Source organism: Nuphar pumila, chromosome 1 (genome assembly GCF_984573655.1).
Source record: "Nuphar pumila chromosome 1, dmNupPumi1.hap1.1, whole genome shotgun sequence".
Taxonomy (NCBI): Eukaryota; Viridiplantae; Streptophyta; class Magnoliopsida; order Nymphaeales; family Nymphaeaceae; genus Nuphar; species Nuphar pumila.
This window is the reverse complement of record NC_143249.1, coordinates 26,506,050-26,527,354: the sequence shown is the minus strand read 5'-3', so window position 1 is coordinate 26,527,354 and position 21,305 is coordinate 26,506,050. Positions and strand designations below refer to the sequence as shown.

At 39.8% G+C, this 21,305-nt stretch overlaps 1 protein-coding gene across 2 annotated transcripts in view; it reads right to left on the bottom strand.

Moving 5' to 3' along the window:
* The window catches only part of LOC149848455 (dihydrolipoyllysine-residue acetyltransferase component 1 of pyruvate dehydrogenase complex, mitochondrial-like), a 90,505-nt gene extending 70,058 nt beyond the window's left edge, over nucleotides 1–20,447 (bottom strand). The window contains exons 1-6 of one of the 2 annotated variants that reach the window (XM_089995546.1): nucleotides 20,110–20,447; nucleotides 19,841–19,895; nucleotides 19,723–19,756; nucleotides 19,140–19,189; nucleotides 18,919–18,963; nucleotides 18,693–18,766 (exon numbers count right to left, since the gene is read on the bottom strand). In XM_089995546.1, coding sequence (XP_089851672.1) covers nucleotides 18,693–18,766; nucleotides 18,919–18,963; nucleotides 19,140–19,189; nucleotides 19,723–19,756; nucleotides 19,841–19,895; nucleotides 20,110–20,216 — 365 coding nt within the window. In that variant the 5' untranslated portion in view covers nucleotides 20,217–20,447. Of the gene's footprint in view, nucleotides 1–18,692; nucleotides 18,767–18,918; nucleotides 18,964–19,139; nucleotides 19,237–19,722; nucleotides 19,757–19,840; nucleotides 19,896–20,109 lie in introns of those variants that run through there. The other variant, XM_089995554.1, reaches the window with a different exon arrangement.
* Between the last annotated feature and the right edge of the window lie 858 nt (nucleotides 20,448–21,305).

The following is a 21,305-nucleotide window of genomic DNA, read 5'->3' as shown; positions in this document are numbered from 1 at the left end:
TTTGTCAAAAATTTGGCTAAGTTTGGGAGAAAAATCGTTTGAGCCTCGATTTTAGACCGATGTTTTTGAGGCTGAGCTTGGCCCAAGTCCCATCAACAAGGTCGTAACGAGCCAATCGAAGCGAGATAAAAAGTTTAATTTTTTACTTTTAAATTCAAGCAAAATTTGAGTTATTTTCGATCGAAATTCAGAATTTGATATTCGTGTAATATGTCGTTGGATGCGTTTCAGAATTCTGAGCGCAACGACATTTTACTTTCCTGAATTCGAGTTCCGGTTGGCCCAAAAAACGCATTTTTTCAAAAAATAAGGAGTTTGTCGAACTGGATCCGGAGTTGGATCGGGTTGGATCCAATTCATATGATCCGAACTATTATGAATTTGGATCTTATTTAATACCTACTTTAATCTAGGTTTAATCAAGATTTTGATCTAATTTTGTTTTGGATATGGATTTAGATTTTTGGATCTGGATCCGGATCCAAATCCATGTCCAAAAACAATTTAGCTTTAAATTCGTTAGTTAGGGTGAAAAAGACTCCTAGAGTAATTAAACTAACTTTGAAAATGTTGAGACATGTATATAAGGGCATTTTGGGTTTGCGTATTATTATATATTGTGTGAGGGTTATTTTATAATTTGGTGCTCACGTTTAATCTCTATTTAAGTAGAGATTAAACCCTAATAAGAAATCTCTCTCTCTCTCTCTCTCTCTCTCTCTCTCTCTCTATCTCCATTAAAGCTTCAACATGGTATCAGAGCAGCGTGCGACCTTGGGTGCCTGAGTTCCAGCATCATCTTCCTTCGAGCAACATCTCATCGGATAGTCGGAGGAGATCGACATCCTTCTCTGTTGATCAGAGTTCGGTCCTTCTGTGTGAAGATTAGACCTGGCGACAGATCTGCAGTCAGACCTAGTCACGACTATTGACTAGAGGTTGTGACTCAGATTTGAAGCCAAATCTGGGAGCAGTTTGAAAATCTATTGAAGATGGATCGTTGTGATTTGGCAAGCTGAAGCAGCAGGTTGATATCTGGGTGTTGAAGTCTTGGCGTTGACGATGTTGCGGTTGGTGGTGATTTAGAGCATGTTGCATGGTGTGCACCAGATCTGTCTCCATTGCAGGCGTGTTAAAAATGTTGTGATCAGATCTGATCAGTTGTGGTCGTGAGTGGTTGTTGTTAATGTCGTTGTGGTGCTGGGGATCAGCGGTCTCTGTGTTGACGTGGGTTGTTGTTCATGTGGGTTGACGTGGTGATGTTAAATCAAATCATATTCAGATCAAACATTTGTTTTTGGTGTAGTTGAAGTCGTCTACTACAAACCAACACCTTGGTTCCCAACTTGATGTGCTTGCGGCTATCAAATATTGATTTGCTGGAGTGTAAGCATCTCAATAGTTTTGCTGAGATCATCGAGAAAGTGGTTTATTTGTCTGCATCTTCTGGTTGTTGTTGGTTTTACATTGGACTTTGGAACTCTTTGGCATGTCTACTGGAGATCGTATTCTTATCTGACATTTTTTGTCTAAGTTAGATCATATCTATGGTGGTAGCGTGGATGTCGAATAAGTCTACTAAGTCCGGCATGAACCAGTCGCGTCACGGTCTTGGTATTGTCTAAGGTAGCAGTTGTTGAGTAGATCAGTTCTAATTCGTATTATTCAGATATGAAATGGGTCGTGATATTCAGTCTATTGTTGTGGATCTGATCTGAGTTTATATCAGATTGACTGTTGTGGTGGAGAGGTTAATCTACCATTGTCAGCTGGAAGTTTTGGCAGTTTCAGCCCATTACTTTTCCTTATGGATGCAGATTACTCCAATGATTATGTAACTCTTAGCCGGGCTGAATATAACAAGTTCCTTACCTTAGGCTCATCCACATCGAAGTCTTCTGTTATGAAGGTTGCGTGCTCGGCAAGTGATGGCCTATCTGGCCAAGGTGGTAGGTGGATCATTGATTCTGAAGCATCCAGACACTTGTGCGGAAATTCGAGTAACTTTTTAAGTTTAAAACCTATGACTGATAAAAAAGGGGTAGTTCTTGTTGATGGCAGCTCTTCCCCAATTGTAGGGCAGGGAAACATGTTTATTTCCCCTACTCTTCAAGTGTCACATGTTCTTCATGCTTCTTCGTTTTCACAGAATTTATTACCCGTCAGTCGAATGACAAAATAGTTGAATTATAGAGTGATTTTTTATCCTATGGGGTGCACTTTTCAGGACTTGCTGACGGGAAGAAGGATTGGTGGCGGCTATGAGGAAGGTGGTTTGTATTATCTATATCAACCAGAGGTTTCGGCTTATTCTGATGTTACATCATCCTCAAGTCCTCTATTGTGGCATCATCGTCTAGGTTACCTTCCAGTGACCAAACTTCGTCATGTCATTCCTAATATACCTCCTTCAGTTTCCTTTCAGTGTAAAATATGTCAATTGGGAAAACATTGTCGAAGCTCTTTTCCCTCCAGTCAAAGTCCGTCAAGTCAAGGATTATTTGATCTTCTTCATGTCGATGTGTGGGGTCCGAGTAGGATTCCTAATAGGACTCAGTGTTGTTATTATCTAGTTATTGGTGATGACTTCTCAAGGTTATCGTGGGTGTTCGTGTTAAAAGATCAGTCGCAAGGTCCTGTCATTCTTAAATCTTTAATTGCTTAGATAAAAACTCAAATTGATGTATGTGTTAAAATTGTTCGCACTGATAATGCTCTTGAGTTTAAATCCAAAGACTTGCTTCAATTCTATTCTGCTAATGGGATTCAACCTCAATTTACATGTCCCCATACCTCCCAACAAAATGGTGTGGCTGAGAGGAAACATAGACAAATCCTCAATGTTGCTCGGTGCCTTATGATTCAATCCAATATGTCTGCTTCATACTGAGGCGATGTGGTTTTGACTGTCGACTTTCTTATAAATCACATGCCTTCAAGCTCTGTAGAAGACCAGATCCCAATTCAAATTCTCCATCTGGAGGCTCCTCTCTTCCCTATCCCCCCTAAAGTTTTTGGATGTGTGTGTTTTGTGCATAAGTTGGGTCCTGATCGAGATAAACTTGCTGCAGAGTCTATTAAATGTGTTTTCCTTGGGTATCCTAAGAACCAAAAAGGATATCGTTGTACGACCCTATATCTTATAAAGAGTATGTCAGTGCGGACGTTACCTTCTTTGAGTCTATTCCTTATTTTTCGAGTACTACTCTAAGATTACCGGAGAGCCTTGGTGATATCCTTCCTCTGCTGATTCCTCCCTTTCTGTTAGAGTAGCTTCCTCCTCAGTCCTTGGCTCCATCGTCTGGTGTGTCTCGCTACCAAAACCCTCCCATAGTATACACTCACAGGGTACCACCTACCTCCATGCCACCATTATCTCCTTCACCTGAGGTAAGTATTTCTGAGCATACTGCAGTCTCTGCTTCTGATGATGATCTTCCCATTGCTCTGCGCAAGGGAAAGAGACAGTGCACTCTTCATCTCATCTCGCAATTTGTTTCAAAAGTTAATCTTGGGGCATCTATGAAGAATTTTATTTCAGCTCTATCTGCCTCCTCTGTTCCGCTTCATCACAGTCAAGCTCTATTCGACTCCAACTGGATGCAGGCTATGCGTGATGAGATGGATGCCCTATGGTCTCGAGGCACTTGGGACTTGGTTGATCCTCCCATTGATGCAGATATTGTAGGTTGCAAATGGGTATATAGCATTAAATATAACTCGGATGGGTCGCCTGAACGGTACAAAGCCCGGTTGGTTGCAAAAGGCTATACTCAGACTTATGATGTTGACTTTTTTGAAACTTTTTCCCCAGTTGCTCGTCTTGGCACTATTCGTCTGGTTCTTTCTGTTGTTGTGCACCATGGATGACACATGTTTCAGTTGGATGTCAAGAATGCCTTTTTGTATGGGGATTTGCATGAAACTGTCCACATGCAACAACCCCCAGGCTTCGAGGTTCAGGGGGAGTGTCAGAAGGTATGCAAGTTGTGTAATGAGAGAAAAACAAAGAGTGCGATAAGCACTTACAACATCCACCAATGGACAAACAAAAGGGATAACACCTAAATCCACAAAGAGACAACACAACATAAAAATATAAATGTCTCTTATTGAAAGGAGAGAGAGCTCACAAGAGTGAAGAATACAAGAGGGGTTCACCCCTATATATACACAAAAAAAGGAGAGGAGGGATGGCCTTATGGCTTTAAAAGAAGAGCCACATAGGGGGCTCCCCATGGAGTCGTTGGAAGCCCCCAACGGTCACAAATGTGACCGTTGGGGGCCCCATCGACTCCATGGTGGGGCCCCTTATATGAGTAAAAAACAAAAAAGAAAAAAAGAAAAAAAATAAAGTGCAAAAATAAATACAAAAGAAAAGGGAAAATAACAATTACCCCTATCGGGTACTTGTCAAATGACTAAAATACCCCTATTGGGTATTTTAGACAATATATATATAAACATATATATATATAAATTACATGTATTTTAACACCCTCCCTCAAGCTTTACGGGGATATAACCGAAAGCTTGTTAAGGAGAAACAAAAAACGAGGAGCAGCAAGGGCTTTAGTGAAGAAGTCCGCCAACTGGTACTCGGATGTGACGTAAGGTAGTAGTTCCTCTTAGGTATTCATCACGTATGTAATGGCAGTCCATCTCGATGTGCTTAGTACGCTCATGGAAGGTGTGATTGCTTGCAATATAAATTGCGCTTTTGTTGTCACAACACATCTTTGAAGGAGTAGAGATGACAATGCCCATATCACTGAGGAGACTCCTTAGCCATATAAGTTTCATGGTTGTAGTAGCCATAGCACGATATTCCGCTTCCGATGAGGACAATGATACTTTGTGTTGTTTCTTGCATCTCCAAGAAATCATAGAGTCACCTAAGAAAACACAAAAACCCGTAGTTGAGACTCTGTCATTGGGATTTACTCCCCAATCAGCATCAGTATAAGCAATTAAATTAAGTGATGAAGAGGAGGAAAGAAAAACTCCCTTAGTTATTGTTTTTTATGTATCTGACGATCCTTAAGACTGCACTCATGTGCACGGTTGTAGGTGCATGTTGAAACTGACTGACAGAGTGGACGACATGAGCTATGTTTGGCCGAGTGATGGATAAGTAGGTTAGAGACCCAACAAGTCGACGGTAGGGGGTAGGATCCTCGAGAGGTATTCCATCTTCCAATCTTAACTTTGCATTGATGACTTCAGGGGTTTTTGTCTTCTTATCATCGGAGATACCAGATTTGGAACAAATGTCAGCAGCAAGTTTCATCTGAGAGAGAATGTACCCTCGAGGAGAGTACGCCACTTCAATTCCTAAAAAATATCTTAAGAAACCAAGGTCAGACATGTCAAAATTTTCTTTTAAAACTTTCTTAATATCATTAATTCCTTGCTCATCACTTCCAATGATGATCATATCATCAACATAAAGTAGTAGAATAACTACTGAAGACCCTGCACTTTTCACAAACAAAGCAGTGTCAGTATAACATGAACGAAAATTCAAACTTGTCATTACATTACTAAATCTATCATGCCAAGCCTTTGGGGCTTGTTTCAAACCATATAATGCATTTTTAAGTTTGAGAATTTTATTTTTACCAATACATACTCCTGATGGAGGATCCATGTAAACCTCTTCATTTAATTCACCATTTAGGAATGCATTCTTAACATCTAGTTGATAGATAGGCCATTTTTTAACTGACGCAACGGCGATAAGAGTCCTAACACTAGTCATCCTAGCCACGGGTGCGAAAGTTTCTTCATAGTCTATACCGTATTCTTGAGTGTATCATTTTGCTACTAATCTGGCTTTATAGCGTTCTAATGAACCATCACTTTTAGTTTTAATTTTGAAGACTCATCTACATCCAATCGATCTCTTTCCAGTGGGTAATGAAGTTATTTCCCAAGTTTTTGCCTTTTCAAGAGCACTAAGCTCTAAGTTCATGGCTTCAACCCATGGGGGAATGTTCTTGGCTTCATTATAATGTGAAGGTTCATGAAATGAGTGTAACGCAATTAGACACGCTCTATACCTTGGAGTTAGAGACTCATAGGAAACAAACCTATTAGAAGGATTGGAGATTCGACCGGATCTCCTTAAAAAGGTTTCTTCTATGTTGGACCCTTGAGAGTATTTTTCTAAGGCGCTCATTTGAGCTTGTTGACCACGCCTAACATAGGTTTGGATTGGTCAATCACTTTCATTTTCAACATTGTTAAGAGGAATATCCTCTAGGTCATTCAACGACTCATTAGAAATTTCCTCTTGAGGGGTCTCATTTTCTTGGGAGAGAAGATCAAATAAGAAAGCATATTCACTTTCGTCAATATCTTTAGTTTTCATAAAACCATTTTCATTTTCCAAAAAGGTTACATCTTTGGATACATAGAGTTTGTTATTTTTCAAGTCAAAACATCTAAAACCCTTTTGATTTTCTCCATATCCTAGGAAAACACATTCAATAGCTTTAGGAGATAGTTTGTCTCTTTTATGTGTAAGGACAAAACATTTACACCCAAAAATTCTTAATCTATTGAAATCGGGTGTTCTTTCAAATAGTTTTTCATATGGAGATGTATTTTGTAAGGATGAAGATATCATTCTATTTATCAAGTAAGTTGAGGTTAAGGCGGCTTCGGCCCAAAAACTCTTTGGAATTTCCTTGGAAATAAGGAGTGTCCTAGTGGTCTCCATGATGTGTCTATGTTTTCTTTCGGCTAAACCATTTTGTTGAGGAGTAGGACACGATCTTTGATGACAAATTCCATTTATTTCTAAATAATTTTGAAATTCATTTGATAGAAATTTTCCACCTGAATCGGATCTAAGAGTAGAGATATTACTTGAAAATTGATTTTTGACTATCATATGAAATTTCTTGAAGAAGTCAAAGACTTCGGATTTTAAATTGAGAAAGTAGATCCACACATACCTAGTGTAGTCATTAATGAAAGTAACGTAATAGGAATATCCTCCTTTAGACATGACCGGAGAAGGACCCCAAACGTCCGAATGGACTAACTCAAATGGTCTTTTGGACACAAAAGTTCGATTTGGAAAAGGAGTGGATTTCATTTTGCCAAAAATACAACTCTTGCAAACAAAATGTTTCTCATTACAAAATTTCTTTCCAAATGGAAAGGAGTACATTTTTGAGAAACTTGGATGTCCAAGTCTTTGATGCCAAATTTTAATATTTCTATCTTGGACATGGTTACAAAAAAAAGTTAGTGGGAAGTTTCAAGTTGCTCATGTAATAGAGATCTCCCCTCCTATGGCCTTGCCCAATCTGCTTCCCGGACCGGAGATCCTGTATAGAGCAATCCTTAGTTGAGAAGGAGATTTCACATCCCTGATCACATATTTGAGCAACAGAGAGGAGATTTAAATTAAGTTGAGGTACCACTCTCACGTTTGGCACAAAGAAATCTTTGGAAAAGTTTAAAGTTCCAAAACTTTTTACTTGTAAATATGTATCATCGGCAGTTGAAACATAGGAGTTTTTAGTATTACACAAATCGGAAAGCTCATTTTCAAGAGAGGTCATATGAAAGAAAGCTCCAGAATCAAAGATCCAAGAAGACATACCTGGAGGAGAGGAAGAAGCTATGGCGGCACCCGAGGTTGATGGTATCTTGAGTAGAGTTTGAAGTGCTTCTGATAGTTGAGCAAGAGAAAAAGACTCCTTCCCTTTGATAGTTTCCTCCTTCTTTTGAGTAGCTTCTTCAACGGAGGCAACCTTATTTTTAGGTGCTTCATTCAACTTAGGGCAATTAGGTCTTATATGACCCGGCTCTTGGCAATGATGGCAAATGGCTTTTCTATAGTTGCCATTATAATTATTTTGCCTTCCAAAGTGTGGAGGTTTATAGGCTTTCACATGGTTGTCGGGTTTAGATACGGCCAAAACGTCATCTCCCCCTTTAATCATGTCAAGACGAGTTTCTTCTTGGCATATTTCGGCTATGGCATCTTCTAAAGGAAGAGGCTTAGATCTATGAAGAAGGAAAGATCTAACTTGTTCATATTTGGGCCTAAGCCCATGTAGAAATTGGAAAAAGTGTTCTTTTTCCATTTGTTCTCTTCTTAGTTCCATACTAGAAACCCACTTTGGTTCTAGTAAAGATAGTTCATCCCATAAAGGTCCAAGAGTGCTAAAGTAATCCCTTACACTCATTTCTCCTTGCTTGATAGTCCGGATTTTTTCTTGGAGGAAGAATTGGTGAGCAAGGTCTTTTTGAGTAAACATACCTTTCATAAAGAACCATGCTTCATTAACCATCCGAAATTTAGCAATGTTGGCGCAAATTTTGAGCTCCACATTGTTCATGAACCAAACAAGAATCTTCGCATGCTTACTTTCTCAATCTTCCACTTTAGATTGTGATTTTCAATGGCCTTCATGCGGGCATTTCCTTCAAGAGCTTTTTCTTGATCACCATCAATCTTGGTGAGTTGGAGTTGTGGTTCCGGAATGGGGCCCATAACGTATCCCCAAAGTTTTTTTACCTTTGAGGTTGTTCTCCATGGCGACGGCCCACATCATGTAGTTGAAGCCATTAAGCTTGAAGGAGAGATCAATCTTTTGTTCCCCTTCCATTTAATCTCTCACAAGAAGACAAACAAAGAGAGATACAAAAAGAAAGAAACAATGTATAACTACTCAACTAACTATATTAAGAATCAAGAGCATAAATCCTGCTCTGATACCATGTAATGAGATATGCGGAAAAACAAAGAGTGCAATAAGCACTTACAACATCCACCAATGGACAAACAAAAGGGATAACACCCAAATCCACACAGAGACAACACAACATAAAAATATAAATGTCTCTTATTGAAAGGAGAGAGAGCTCACAAGAGTGAAAAATACAAGAGGGGTTCACCCCTATATATACACAAAAAAAAGGAGAGGAGGGATGGCCGTATGGCCTTAAAAGAAGAGCCACATAGGGGGCTCCCCATGGAGTCGTTGGGGGCCCCATCGACTCCATGGTGGGGCCCCTTATGTGAGTAAAAAACAAAAAAGGAAAAAAGCAAAAAATAAAGTGCAAAAATAAATACAAAAGAAAAGGGAAAATAACAAGTACCCCTATCGGGTACTTATGAAATGACTAAAATACCCCTATTGGGTATATTGGGTATTTTAGACAATATATATATATATAGAGAGAGAGAGAGAGATTACATGTATTTTAACAAGTTGAAGAAGGCTATTTATGGCCTGAAGCAGAGCCCTCGGGCATGATTTCACAAATTATTTGAGATAATGTCGAGTTTTGGATTTGTCAGGTCAGCTTTAGATCACTCCTTGTTTATCAAGAAAACCAGTGATGGAATTGTTGTTATGGTGGTATATGTCGATGACATCATATTAACAGGGAGCAGTGCCCATGATATTTCTGCAACAAAAGATCATCTTCAGAAACACTTTGTTACTAAAGATCTTGGTCACCTTCGATATTTTCTGGGTATCAAAGTTGGAAGAAACAAAGAGGGCTTAGTGTTGTCTCAAAGAAAGTATGTGTTGGATTTATTAAAAAAGACTGGAATGCTAGGAGCTAAGCCAGCTAACATTCCAATGGATCCCAAAACTCACATGTTCGATGAGAAGTCTGACTATGTGGATAGTGCCAGCTTTAGATCCTTGATGGGTAAGTTGTTATATGTGACTGTTACTATACCTGACATTTCATTAACCGTGAGTAAAATCAGTCAGTTCATGGACAAACCTACAAAAGTTCACTGGGATGCAGCTATGATGGTTCTTCGATACTTAAAGTCATCTCCTGGTAAAGGTCTGTTGTTTAAACGAAATCCCTCCTTGGACGTTATTGCTTACACTGACGCAGATTATGCGGGGTCTGTTGAAGATAGGAAATCAACATCTAGATTTTGTGTCTGTGGGAGGAAATCTTGTTACTTGGAGGAGTAAGAAACAAACCGTTGTAGCCAGGTCGAGTGTTGAATCTGAATATCGAGCAATGGCCCAGACCGCAGCTGAGATTATGTGGGTAAAATCAATTTTGACCGAGCTTCAAGAGAAAGTATCCCTACCTATGTCACATGGGTGCGGGTGCGGGTGCGGGTGCGGGTGCGACACGGGTGCGGCGCAATTCCAAAAAATTTGGACACGGGGACTCGGCTATATATATATATATATATATATATATATATATATATATATATATTAAAAAATATATATTATAAATATATATATTTTAAATATTATAATTATATATATATAACAATAAATTAACACATAAAGATTGTAAATTTTAAAGCAAAAAAAAAGCAATTCTTAACAACACAAACTTACCAAAATATAACACATAAAGAAGCTTGTGAGTGTGATAAACAACAAAACTTATCATAAATTTGCCTCATCGTCTGAATTAGAAGGAAGAACAGGATCGATGTAGTCCATGTTGAGAGTATGTAAATTATGTTCTCCCTCCAAGTCAAAATCTTCTGGATTCACATCCCAATTCTTGGATGGTCCACAATTGCATCAAAAAATCACTATATTAGTATCTAACTTAAAACTTTGAATACAAATATGAAATATTTAAATACAAACTTTGAATACAAAGAAAAAAAAGTACCTATACTCTTCTTTGGTGCGGCGAGAAATTAATCGTAGATTTGAGTGAACATATACCAAATCCTCTGCTCTTTTACTAGTGAGTTTGTTTCTTTTAATGTTGTGAATTTGAGCATATGTACTCCAATTTCTTTCACAACAAGATGATGTAGCAGGTTGAGATAACAACTTCATTGCAAGACGTTGCAGATTTGGTGTCTCTGATCCATATGTTGCCCACCAATTAAGGGGATCTTCCTCGTCCCTTGCCACAAGTGCTGCTAAAGAATCAAATCTTCCAGTAGAAAACTTGCCAAACTCACTATTTACAACCTTAAACATGTGAGGATCATTAAAAACTCTTCCCAAATATATCATTCTATTTCTTGATATCTCAGGATCTTCATTTGGAGAAACACGACCAACACCTGCTGTCAACCATTTTTTTGCATAGTATTTTGGATTGAGAGAGTGTGCCATGCAATGCAAAGGTGTATTGCTTTTATCTCATCTTCTCACTAAAACTGAATGTACATGATTGTAAAATTATGAATCATCAAGTGCAATATCTTTCTTCTCATGTTTAAAAATGATACTTTGAACTTTTTCAATCATATTGTCCCACATTTCATAAATTCTATGAAGCATGGGTACATCTCTGTCAACTTCTCTCAGCATTTCCCAAATAGGCTCTGTAAATTCAACAAAATATGTAATTTTATCCCACCAAAAATCATCACAGATGCATTTTTTGATAGCTTGAGCCTTGACATCATCTTCAGTACGGTAAAAATCCCAATCTTGATCAGCCACCATCATCATCAATGCATTCTTGAGTTGCTTAATTCTTTTTATCATAACAATTAGAGAAGCAAAACGAGTTTCAGCAACTTTCAGTAACTTGAGATCAGAATGCCTATTAAATATAGAAAGGGCATGATGATGGTTTACAACAAAATTTCTAATATTTCGAACATCATGCTCTATTTCCTCAATCCATAAGCACATTTCATGTGCATGTGCATCATCTTTTGATGGATTGCATATACTCTTAAGTGCCAAATTTAAACTGTGTGCTGCACAAGGAGTCCAAAAAATATGTGAATATGTATCTTCACTTGCCAAATTCATTCCTGCACGACTGCAAACTGGAGCATTGTCAGTAATGATTTGCACCACACTTTCTTCACCCACTTCTTTTATCACTTCAACACATAATCTCTTTAAATATTCAGCATCTTTATACTCTCCAGATGCATCAACAGTCTTCAAAAAGATTGGCCCATTTAGTGAGTAAGCAATGAAGTTTATCAGTGGTCGCCTTTGTATATCAGTCCACCCATCAGAAACAATCGACACTCCATGTCGTTTCCATGCAAATTTTTGGGTCTCTAGCAAGTCTTCAATTCTATTTTTTTCCTCTGCAAGAATGACTGTTCTTAGTTTTTCTGAACTAGGAGGCACATAACCACTCAAATTGCAATTAGCCAAAGATGTAATCATATCTTTCCAGCATGGACTTCTAGCTACATTAAAAGGAATTGAGCTTGAGTAAAAGAATCGACCAATCTTTTTATCAATTTCTGCTCTTGCCATGTTTTTGAATGACGCTTGTATTGTTTTATTGCTTTCCATCTTTCTTTTCTTTAAAAGCTCTTCTTGTGTATCACTAGCGGTAGGAAAAGACAAATTAATCGAATCGCTTTTCATCTCTGCAATTTTCTTCTTTTCAACTTCCTCTTGTTCTTTTTTTAATTGCTTTAATATGTCTTTGTCAACCCCAGAACATGCCCTAATTCCTTGACCACGAATATGCAAAAGATGTGCTTTCACACGCGTATAAGAACCTGTGAAAACAGTCTTACATAGATTACAATGAAACTGCACATTCCCACCACCACCACTACTAGCTTTTATCCCTTTTGTCACAAGCCTCCAAAGTGGTTGAGAAACATCTAATTCAGGGTTAGAACTTGAACCAAATGTATTGACACTACCGCTAGAACTCGCCATTATATCTGAAAAGTGAAAACTGAAAAGAAAATAATTAAATAAGTAAATAAAATAAAGTTAATAAAACAGGGAATATTGGAGGGGCCGAGCCCCTCTTCTGCGAGCAGAGGGTGCAGGGAGGGGGGCCGAGCCCCTCCTCTGTGAGCAGAGGGTGCAGGGAGGGGCCGAGCCCCTCCCCTGCGAGCAGAGGGTGCAGGGAGGGGGGCCGAGCCCCTCTTCTGCGTGCAAAGGGTGCAGGGAGGTCCTCTGCGAGCAGAGGGTGCAGGGAGGGGCCGAGCCCCTCCCCTGCGAGCAGAGGGTGCAGGGAGGGGCCGAGCCCCTCCCCTGCGAGCAGAGGGTGCAGGGAGGGGCCGAGCCCCTCCCCTGCGAGCAGAGGGTGCAGGGAGGGGGGCCGAGCCCCTCCTCTGCGAGCAGAGGGTGCAGGGAGGGGGGCCGAGCCCCTCCCCTGCGAACCGAGGGTGCAGGGAGGGGGGCCGAGCCCCTCCTCTGCGAGCAGAGGGTGCAGGGAGGGGGGCCGAGCCCCTCCCCTGCGAACCGAGGGTGCAGGGAGGGGGGGCGAGCCCCTCCTCTGCGAGCAGAGGGTGCAGGGAGGGGCCGAGCCCCTCCCCTGCGAGCAGAGGGTGCAGGAAGGGGGGCCGAGCCCCTCTTCTGCGTGCAAAGGGTGCAGGGAGGGGGGCCGAGCCCCTCTTCTGCGTGCAAAGGGTGCAGGGAGGGGGGCCGAGCCCCTCCTCTGCCAGCAGAGGGTGCAGGGAGGGGCCGAGCCCCTCCCCTGCGAGCAGAGGGTGCAGGAAGGGGGGCCGAGCCCCTCTTCTGCGTGCAAAGGGTGCAGGGAGGGGCCGAGCCCCTCCCCTGCGAGCAGAGGGTGCAGGGAGGGGACGAGCCCCTCCCCTGCGAGCAGAGGGTGCAGGGAGGGGGGCCGAGCCCCTCCTCTGCGAGCAGAGGGTGCAGGGAGGGAGGCTACGAGCAGGGTCGACATACCTGACGGAGGGGGAGACGGTGGTTGCCTGTCGCCGGAGTTCGGATCGCCGGCGTGGTTGCAGGAGAAAGCTGCAGGGGCTGAGGGGGAGAGGCAAAATCGAGAGGGTAAGCCCCTCTCCCTGTCGATAAACCCCTTTTAGGGTTCGGCTGCCAAAAAAATTTTGGATCTGGGTCGGGTTTGGACCCGACCCGACCCGGATCCAAAACAAAATTTAAAATTCAAACTGGACAATTTTGGACTCGGTCAAAGTTGACCGAGTCCAAAATGTGGTCGGACTCGGCCCGGACTCGTTGACCGAGTCCGACTCGGAGTTGACCGAGTCCGGGCTGAGTCCAAAGCCGCACCCGAGTCCGCACCCGAGTCCGTGCGTGTCGACGCGGGTGCGGCAACCCTTTAGCCGAGTCCGTGTGACATAGATCCCTACCTATGTTGATGATGGGTGACAATAGGGTTGCTACATATATTGCCAACAACTCAGTGTTTCATGAAAGGAATAAACATATTGAAGTTGACTGTCACTATGTTCGCGACTTGGTTCAGGCTGGGTATATCTGCACCGATCATGTATCTTCCGAAGATCAAGTAGCTGACGTCTTTACCAAAGCTCTGGCGAGGCCGAGTTTCTCTCACTGTTGTGACAAGCTGAGCATGATTGATATCTATGCTCCAGCTTAAGGGGGAGTGTTGAGACATGCCTATAAGGGCATTTTGGGTTTGAGTATTATTATATATTGTGTGAGGGTTATTTTGTAATTTGGTGCTCACGTTTAATCTCTATTTAAGTAGAGATTAAACCCTAATAAGAAATGTGTCTTCTCTCTCTCTCTCTCTCTCTCTCTCTCTTCTTGTGTGCTCCATTAAAGCTTCAACAGAAAATTCAAAATTTATTTAATTAATTATTAAATAATTAATTATTAAATTAATTTTATTAATTTCAAAAATTCAGTTTAGGGCTAAGTAGGACTCCTTAAAAGAGTCCATATTCTTACTTAAGAGAGGCTATCAGAGTTTTAAAAGAATTGAAAAGTTAAAAAAAAATACCAAATGTGGAAAAAGTCAACATGAGAAGTTTTTAAAAAAAATTGGAAACAAGGGGAGAGTTCTCTTATTGGAGACTCTCCAGCCCTTTTAGAAACGGCCGGAGAAGGGGGAGCGTCACCCCCTCTCCCTCACTTTATATAAAAAAAGAAGAAAGGGGAATGGAAAGAGAGAAAAGAGAGAAGAGAGAGAAAGAGAGGAAAAGAAAGGAGAGAGAGGAAGAAGGAAGAAGAAGGCTCTTCTTCTTCAGTGATTCAGCCCCTTTTCCACTATCGTTTCTCATATTTTCTTCAATTTTTGCAAAGGTACGGGTCTCCTCTTTTGAATATAAGTGAGAAATAGAATGTCGGTTCGATTTTATGCAATATCTTGGATGAAATCCATGGGAAAAACGTTTATATGGCTGATTCCTCAAAAACGCATGGAGGATGATCTATGGATCTTCCTCCATGGCTGATTTTCGGTTGTTCTTTCATCTTTTTCACAAAACAAAAAATTTTGTACATGTTATAACAGAATTTTTATTGAGGAAGGAGTGGTTCTTTTAGAACCCTATTCGGTGAATATCGATTTCTATGGATGGATCTTGATATGGACAGAGTTGTGCGTGATAATATATGTTGAAATCACGTAGTATGCATGTATTGTGCATAAAACGTGTGTGCAATGGTGTGCCTATTGAAAACATTAAATATGTATGCAGTATCGAATAAGTATCTTCAAGGAAGTTTATTGTTCATGTGATATTCCTGAATATGTATAGGTTTTAAATTCGGTTTGTAAGCACACATGAACGTGATCATGTGCAAGCATGCATAATGGTGTTATAAATCTGTAAATGCATGCCTGAGTAAATTTAACTAAGTCTTAATAAATGTTTTACATTCTTATGAATACGTTTAGTTTAGTTTTACAAAGAAAAAAAATTAATTAATATTTTGTGGGTGTTACTGCTGGGCCAGCCGACCTGTAGTCGGCTGAGTCCTAGGAGCAGTCAGCCCCAGCCGACTTGGTCGGCTCGGCTGAGTGGCTGATCCAGCCGGCTGGGTGGTTTGGTTGTGTGTCAGACTCAACCGACTGAGTCGGCTGGGTCATGTTTATTAAAAATATATATATATAATAATAATAAATATTTTTTTTATTGGTGGTTGTCCAGCCCTGACAGCACACACAGGTCCGGGTTGGGCCTGTGCAGGGGTTGTCAGGCCCAGCCGACAGGGTCGGTTGGGCAGACTCGGCTAGCTCGGCCTGGCAGGCAGTCTGGCGCGGGGCTGACCGAACCCGACTCAGCTGACTAAGGTCAGCTGGGCCTGTTTGGAACCCCAGCCGATGTAAACCCCTTTATAAAACAAAATATGTGTACAGGTGTTGGATTCTTGTATTACAAAAATTGTGTATGCGTTGATGTTCATTTCAATGAGAAACAGTTCATTAACCGTGTGTGCATTGAGGTATGTATGTTCATTTCAAAGAAAAACAGTGCACTTATAGTCATATAACATTGATAAAAATATGCAATTAAGTGAGAACATGATTTGCTATACATACATAATTTGATGAGAACATGCATTGCTATGTATATGCAAAGTTAATGAAAGCATGCACTAATATGTATATGCTAACTTATTGAGATCATGTAATTGACATGAACAGGCACACTTGATGAGAATATGCATTTACATGGATATGTACACTCAAAAAAACATGCATTGACTTGAATATGCATACAATGAAAATATGTAATTGACATGTTTATGTATAATGAATGAAAGCATACAATTGACTTGAATATGTGCATTATGTGAAAGCATACATGTGTCACTATCGTATGAACTGAATATAACCATGCTTCTAAATATTTTTGTTTCCTGCACAGTTGAAATTTGCGTATATGAATGTACATTTAAAAAGCATGTGATCTATTCCATATATGGCATGTTATGGTTTTTGCATATGGTGCATCGATGATCGAAATGAATCATCGTGGGCCTGGTGGGCCTCGAGCTTTAGTTTGCTTCTTCTTTATTTAATTTACATGCATCGCAAAAATCATATTAATGTATTGCATTGTTTTATGTTTTTCCGCAGACAATAGTCCCATGACGGTTCTCGCAAAAGAATATTTGAGTTTTTGCCTTTATTTGCATGCTGAATTGCAAATTAAAGAAATGGGATCATAATAATCAAATAAAAATAAAAGAACAGTGTAATATACGTTTTGAGATCTCCAGTCGAAAAAATGAGAATCTTAGAGTTTCGGTTTTGGGGACCACGAGGATACAAAAACTTCGTGTGCACTATTAATTACCTCTAAACTCGATATTAAGGTTCTTTCTCCTGGCCACGGTTTTAGGGAGAGTTTATCACTTTACCTGGGGGTGGTGTGTAGACATAGTTATTGTTTTGGTATACCAAGAAAGTGACATTGTTGGATGTGGAGGTCCTTAGTGTCCCAACATTAAATGTGCAAGTCTAATGCTCCAAAGGTAATTCGGTCGAGAGCTAAGTTTAGAACCCAGTAATAAAATACAACTTGTGTGCTAAGTTACCCTAAGAACCCTACTTGACCTCGAAAAATTTTACTCGTTTGGTGTATCAGCGGGCAACGGTAATTAAAAAAAGAAACGTAAATTGTGTGAATTTAATAGAGACATGCATATGAAAGAAAAACTATAATGAAAGATAATAATTTACTCATGCATTGCACTGAAGTCATGCATATTTCTGCTATGCATTAGATCATGCATGATGTTTACCTGTTTCCTTAACTGTTAAATATTGGTGAATGCATAATATTGTTTTTTAAAGCATATTAAATTATTGTATTGCTTAACTTGTGATCTTTGTTATTTATTAAATGTTCTCTCATGCTTAATAATGGTTAGCTATTGCATAAATGCTTAATTCAATTATGAATTTGTCATAATTGCATCTCTCTAAAGTATTGCATGAATTATTATATGTATTTTTTATGCTCATTTATTTCATTAGAAGGATTCGTACGCAGAATTTCTCAGATTTCTGACACCCCAACTTTTGTGGTTTTCGCAGCTGCAGGGGATCAGTGAAGCGACTCTCTTCTGAGAGAGCTACGAGTGCTACACATTTGCTAGACAGCTTTACGGATGGACAACGTGGCTCTACTTTTTTTTCTTTACATTTAATTGTCTATGTACTTTGATTTTTCTTATGCAATTGTCTCGAGACTATTTCTTACTTAATTAATAAGATTTTGGTTTGCTACGGTGTTGATAAATCTAATATCCTTTGTGGTTGGTTGGTTATCCAATTGTGAGTGAAACTCTAAAGGCCCCGGGTCTAGGAATATTTCCGCAATGGTTTTAAAAAAAAAGATTCTGCACTTTTTAAGGTTTATGAGTTGGGGTCGTTACAATATATATATATATATATATATATATATATATATATATATATATATATATATATATATATATACACACATGTGTGCGTCTCTACGTGTATCATCATCTCTAAAATAAACCAGTTTTTTTCTCACATTTGCTTGTGGATCAATCCCCACAAACATGGTCTACATGGTTTGTTTAGTCAAACTCAAAAACATGTTTTGGATATGATTGAACCATGTAATCAAGATTTTAAGAGCTTAAAATTTTGACAGTCCACAATGTACCAAAATTTGATGATTGAAAAGGAATAATTTGTTTTGTCAAATAACAACCCGCCATGCAATTCCAAATAGATGAACCATGCCAAAGACATATGGGTCAGATTGATACAGATACATAATAAATACATGTGTGTGTAAATACATCAACAAAAATTGTCATTTAAACTGGTTTTAGGTAAACCAAGCAGCATTTACATGAAAGAACATGGCAAGGAAACCGAAACTGCATTGTTACATATTCAAAGTCTCATAATGCAGTAGCAGACAAGCTTCACGTCCCTTTCCTTTGGGGTTCATATGTGCATGTTTATGTGGAGAGAGAGAGAGATGCAGATGTTCCTAACTTAATTGCAAAAAGAAAAATTGACCTGTCTAAGGAAAAACTAATACAGATTACCCTTCTTCAAGACTTTCAAATTCAAGGGTTGCTTTGTCCGTCTCTATCTCACATATCACATCTCCAATTTCTATCTGTTACATTATAAATGTCAAAATAAGCAACCACGGGGAGAAACAATGCATCAAGTTGCCACAGCAACATCAAGTCAAATGGCTAACAACAAATAACCAAGATTTCCTGACATGCAGTAAATTCTTTAAAGTTAAAAACAAGAAAAAAAGACCTTGTCTCCTTCTTTCTTCCTCCATTTCACGATGTTGCCTTGGTTCTGTAGTAAACCATAATTAAGAACTTAAGCCCACATATTATGAAAATATTTCAGTTAGAAATGAAAAAGACATGTACAAAAAACAGAAAAACCCTTTTTTTCAATTAGGTGGGCTTCCTACTCAAGTATAAGCATTCTCATGAAAGCATTGCTTTTTAAATATTATATTTCCTTACCATTGTTGGGGATAAAGCTGGCATCTGAAGGACATTGTGCACATGATCTTCTGTATTATCAGCAAAGAAGAATCGTGATTGCTAGACAACAGCATTCCTTAACAATTACAATAAAAATAAAAATAAAATTTTAATGAAAAAATATTCAACTTCCAATTACCATATGTGTATCAACCAAAAAAGTAGACTGGTGACTTGAGGGATCTCTATTTTCATAGATTGGATGTCTCATCTTTGGAAGGGTCAAAATTGGAAAATAACAAGTTATGCAGCATGGCTGCTTAAAAATGCAGTACGTACCTGCATCAAGCTGGTGCTTGGCGATTTTGGCACCTCCCTATATGAACACACACACACACACACACACACACACACACACACACACACACACACACACACACACACACACACACACATATATATATACGTGTGCGTGTGTGTGTGTGAATCGTTGGTTGGACAGACAAACGGAGTGTGATATGCATCTTTGGAAAATAGACAATGATTTCCAACAGATTTTTACAAAGAGGATATTGGCTAGTTTGGTCAGTACATGTAGATGGGAGGAAAGGAGAACACATACCAGCGGACGAAAAGTACCGAATTGGAGTTTGTAACTGCAGAGAAATAGCCGAAAAATATGATGAATATGTCGCATAGAACGAAAAGGAACATGAAAAAAAGAATTAATCAGCAAGCACCTCAACCAAATTCAACCGGCTGCCACCACACCCTATGGCACGGTACGTTGTGGTCCTGAAATCAAACACGAGCATTAGAAGAAGTTACAGCACGATTCTACGTGCCAATTTTAGCTTTCATTCTTTTACTGCACAGTTCTGGCACAAGTTTTGGGCATCGCTGAAATTGATCGTAAATGGTCATACGACAAGCGATTCAAACAGGAAGATAACACAGGAAAGACGATTGGGTACTGATTATTATGATGATGGGAAGGGGGAGTTGGTACCGAATGATCCCGGAGGGGGTTGATGCAGAGCTATGAAAGCTGGTAGCGGAGACGGCGCGAAGAGAGGAGCCAATCGAACGGACCAGACGTAGGCGAGCTGCAGCCATCGTCTATCAATCAAACTCTTTAATCCTCTTCTTCCTCGAGGCCTTCAGGTGAAGCAAACCATTATTGTTCTTGTTACAGTATCAAGCAGGGTTCGTTGATCTTCTTCCCCCGCTCACAATTTTCTAATCTAAAACAAAACGATGGTATGTTTTTCGCCTAACATTAGACAGCAGCAGGAGAGGGGGTCCTGCCGGCAGAGAGAGAGAGAGAGAGATCCGACCTTTTCGCCTTCGGCTTTGGCTTTGGCTTGTGTGAGAAATTGGAATTTCACGACCCGCTCAACAAAACGGGTCGGAAATGAAACCGATGAATGTTGGTTGACCCGAATCCAGATGAAAGAAAATGAGCTTGGGATTCGTGAGACGGCAGAAAAATAACGGAAACGTAGTTTGTTGAGTAGTCTTTTTTTTTCGAAGAATAAGAAAGCTGGGGTTAGGCAAACCCCAACCAGTTTATTGAGAGAGATCCAAAACCATAAAACACTTTACATGGAAGGGATCCGGTTTGGATCCATGTTGGACCATTCCTTCGACAAGCCCACCCCCCCCCCCCCCCCGTTTGGATATTCTCTTTTTCCTTGGATCTGTAAGCCATGAAAGTGAACCAGGAAGAGGTTCTATTTTCTTCGTTTGACAGGCCTAGCATCTACAGACCTTGAGAAAAACCAACATACAGAGGAAATAAAGAACTTAACGGAAAGCTAAGTTTCCATTGATGATCATACACATGTTAGGTACATGTATTTATACAAGAAAAAACTTAAAATGTCTACATACAAGACTATATTATGAGATGTCGATAATGATTATCGATCTTATCTTCTAGAACTTTATCTTCTGAAACTCTAATATTTCTAGAGTTCTTAACATCTATTATGAAACTCTAATATGACTGGAGTTTTTAAGACTCTCCCTCAAACCGGTGCATGGAGATTGCACACACCGAGTTTGTCAAGAAGTTGAATAAATGCTTCCTTTCCCAAGGCTTTGGTAAAGAGATCTGCCACTTGATCTTGGCTGTGAATATAACAAGTCTGAATAACGCCTTGCACCAGTTTTTCTCTCACAACGTGACAATCAATGTTTATA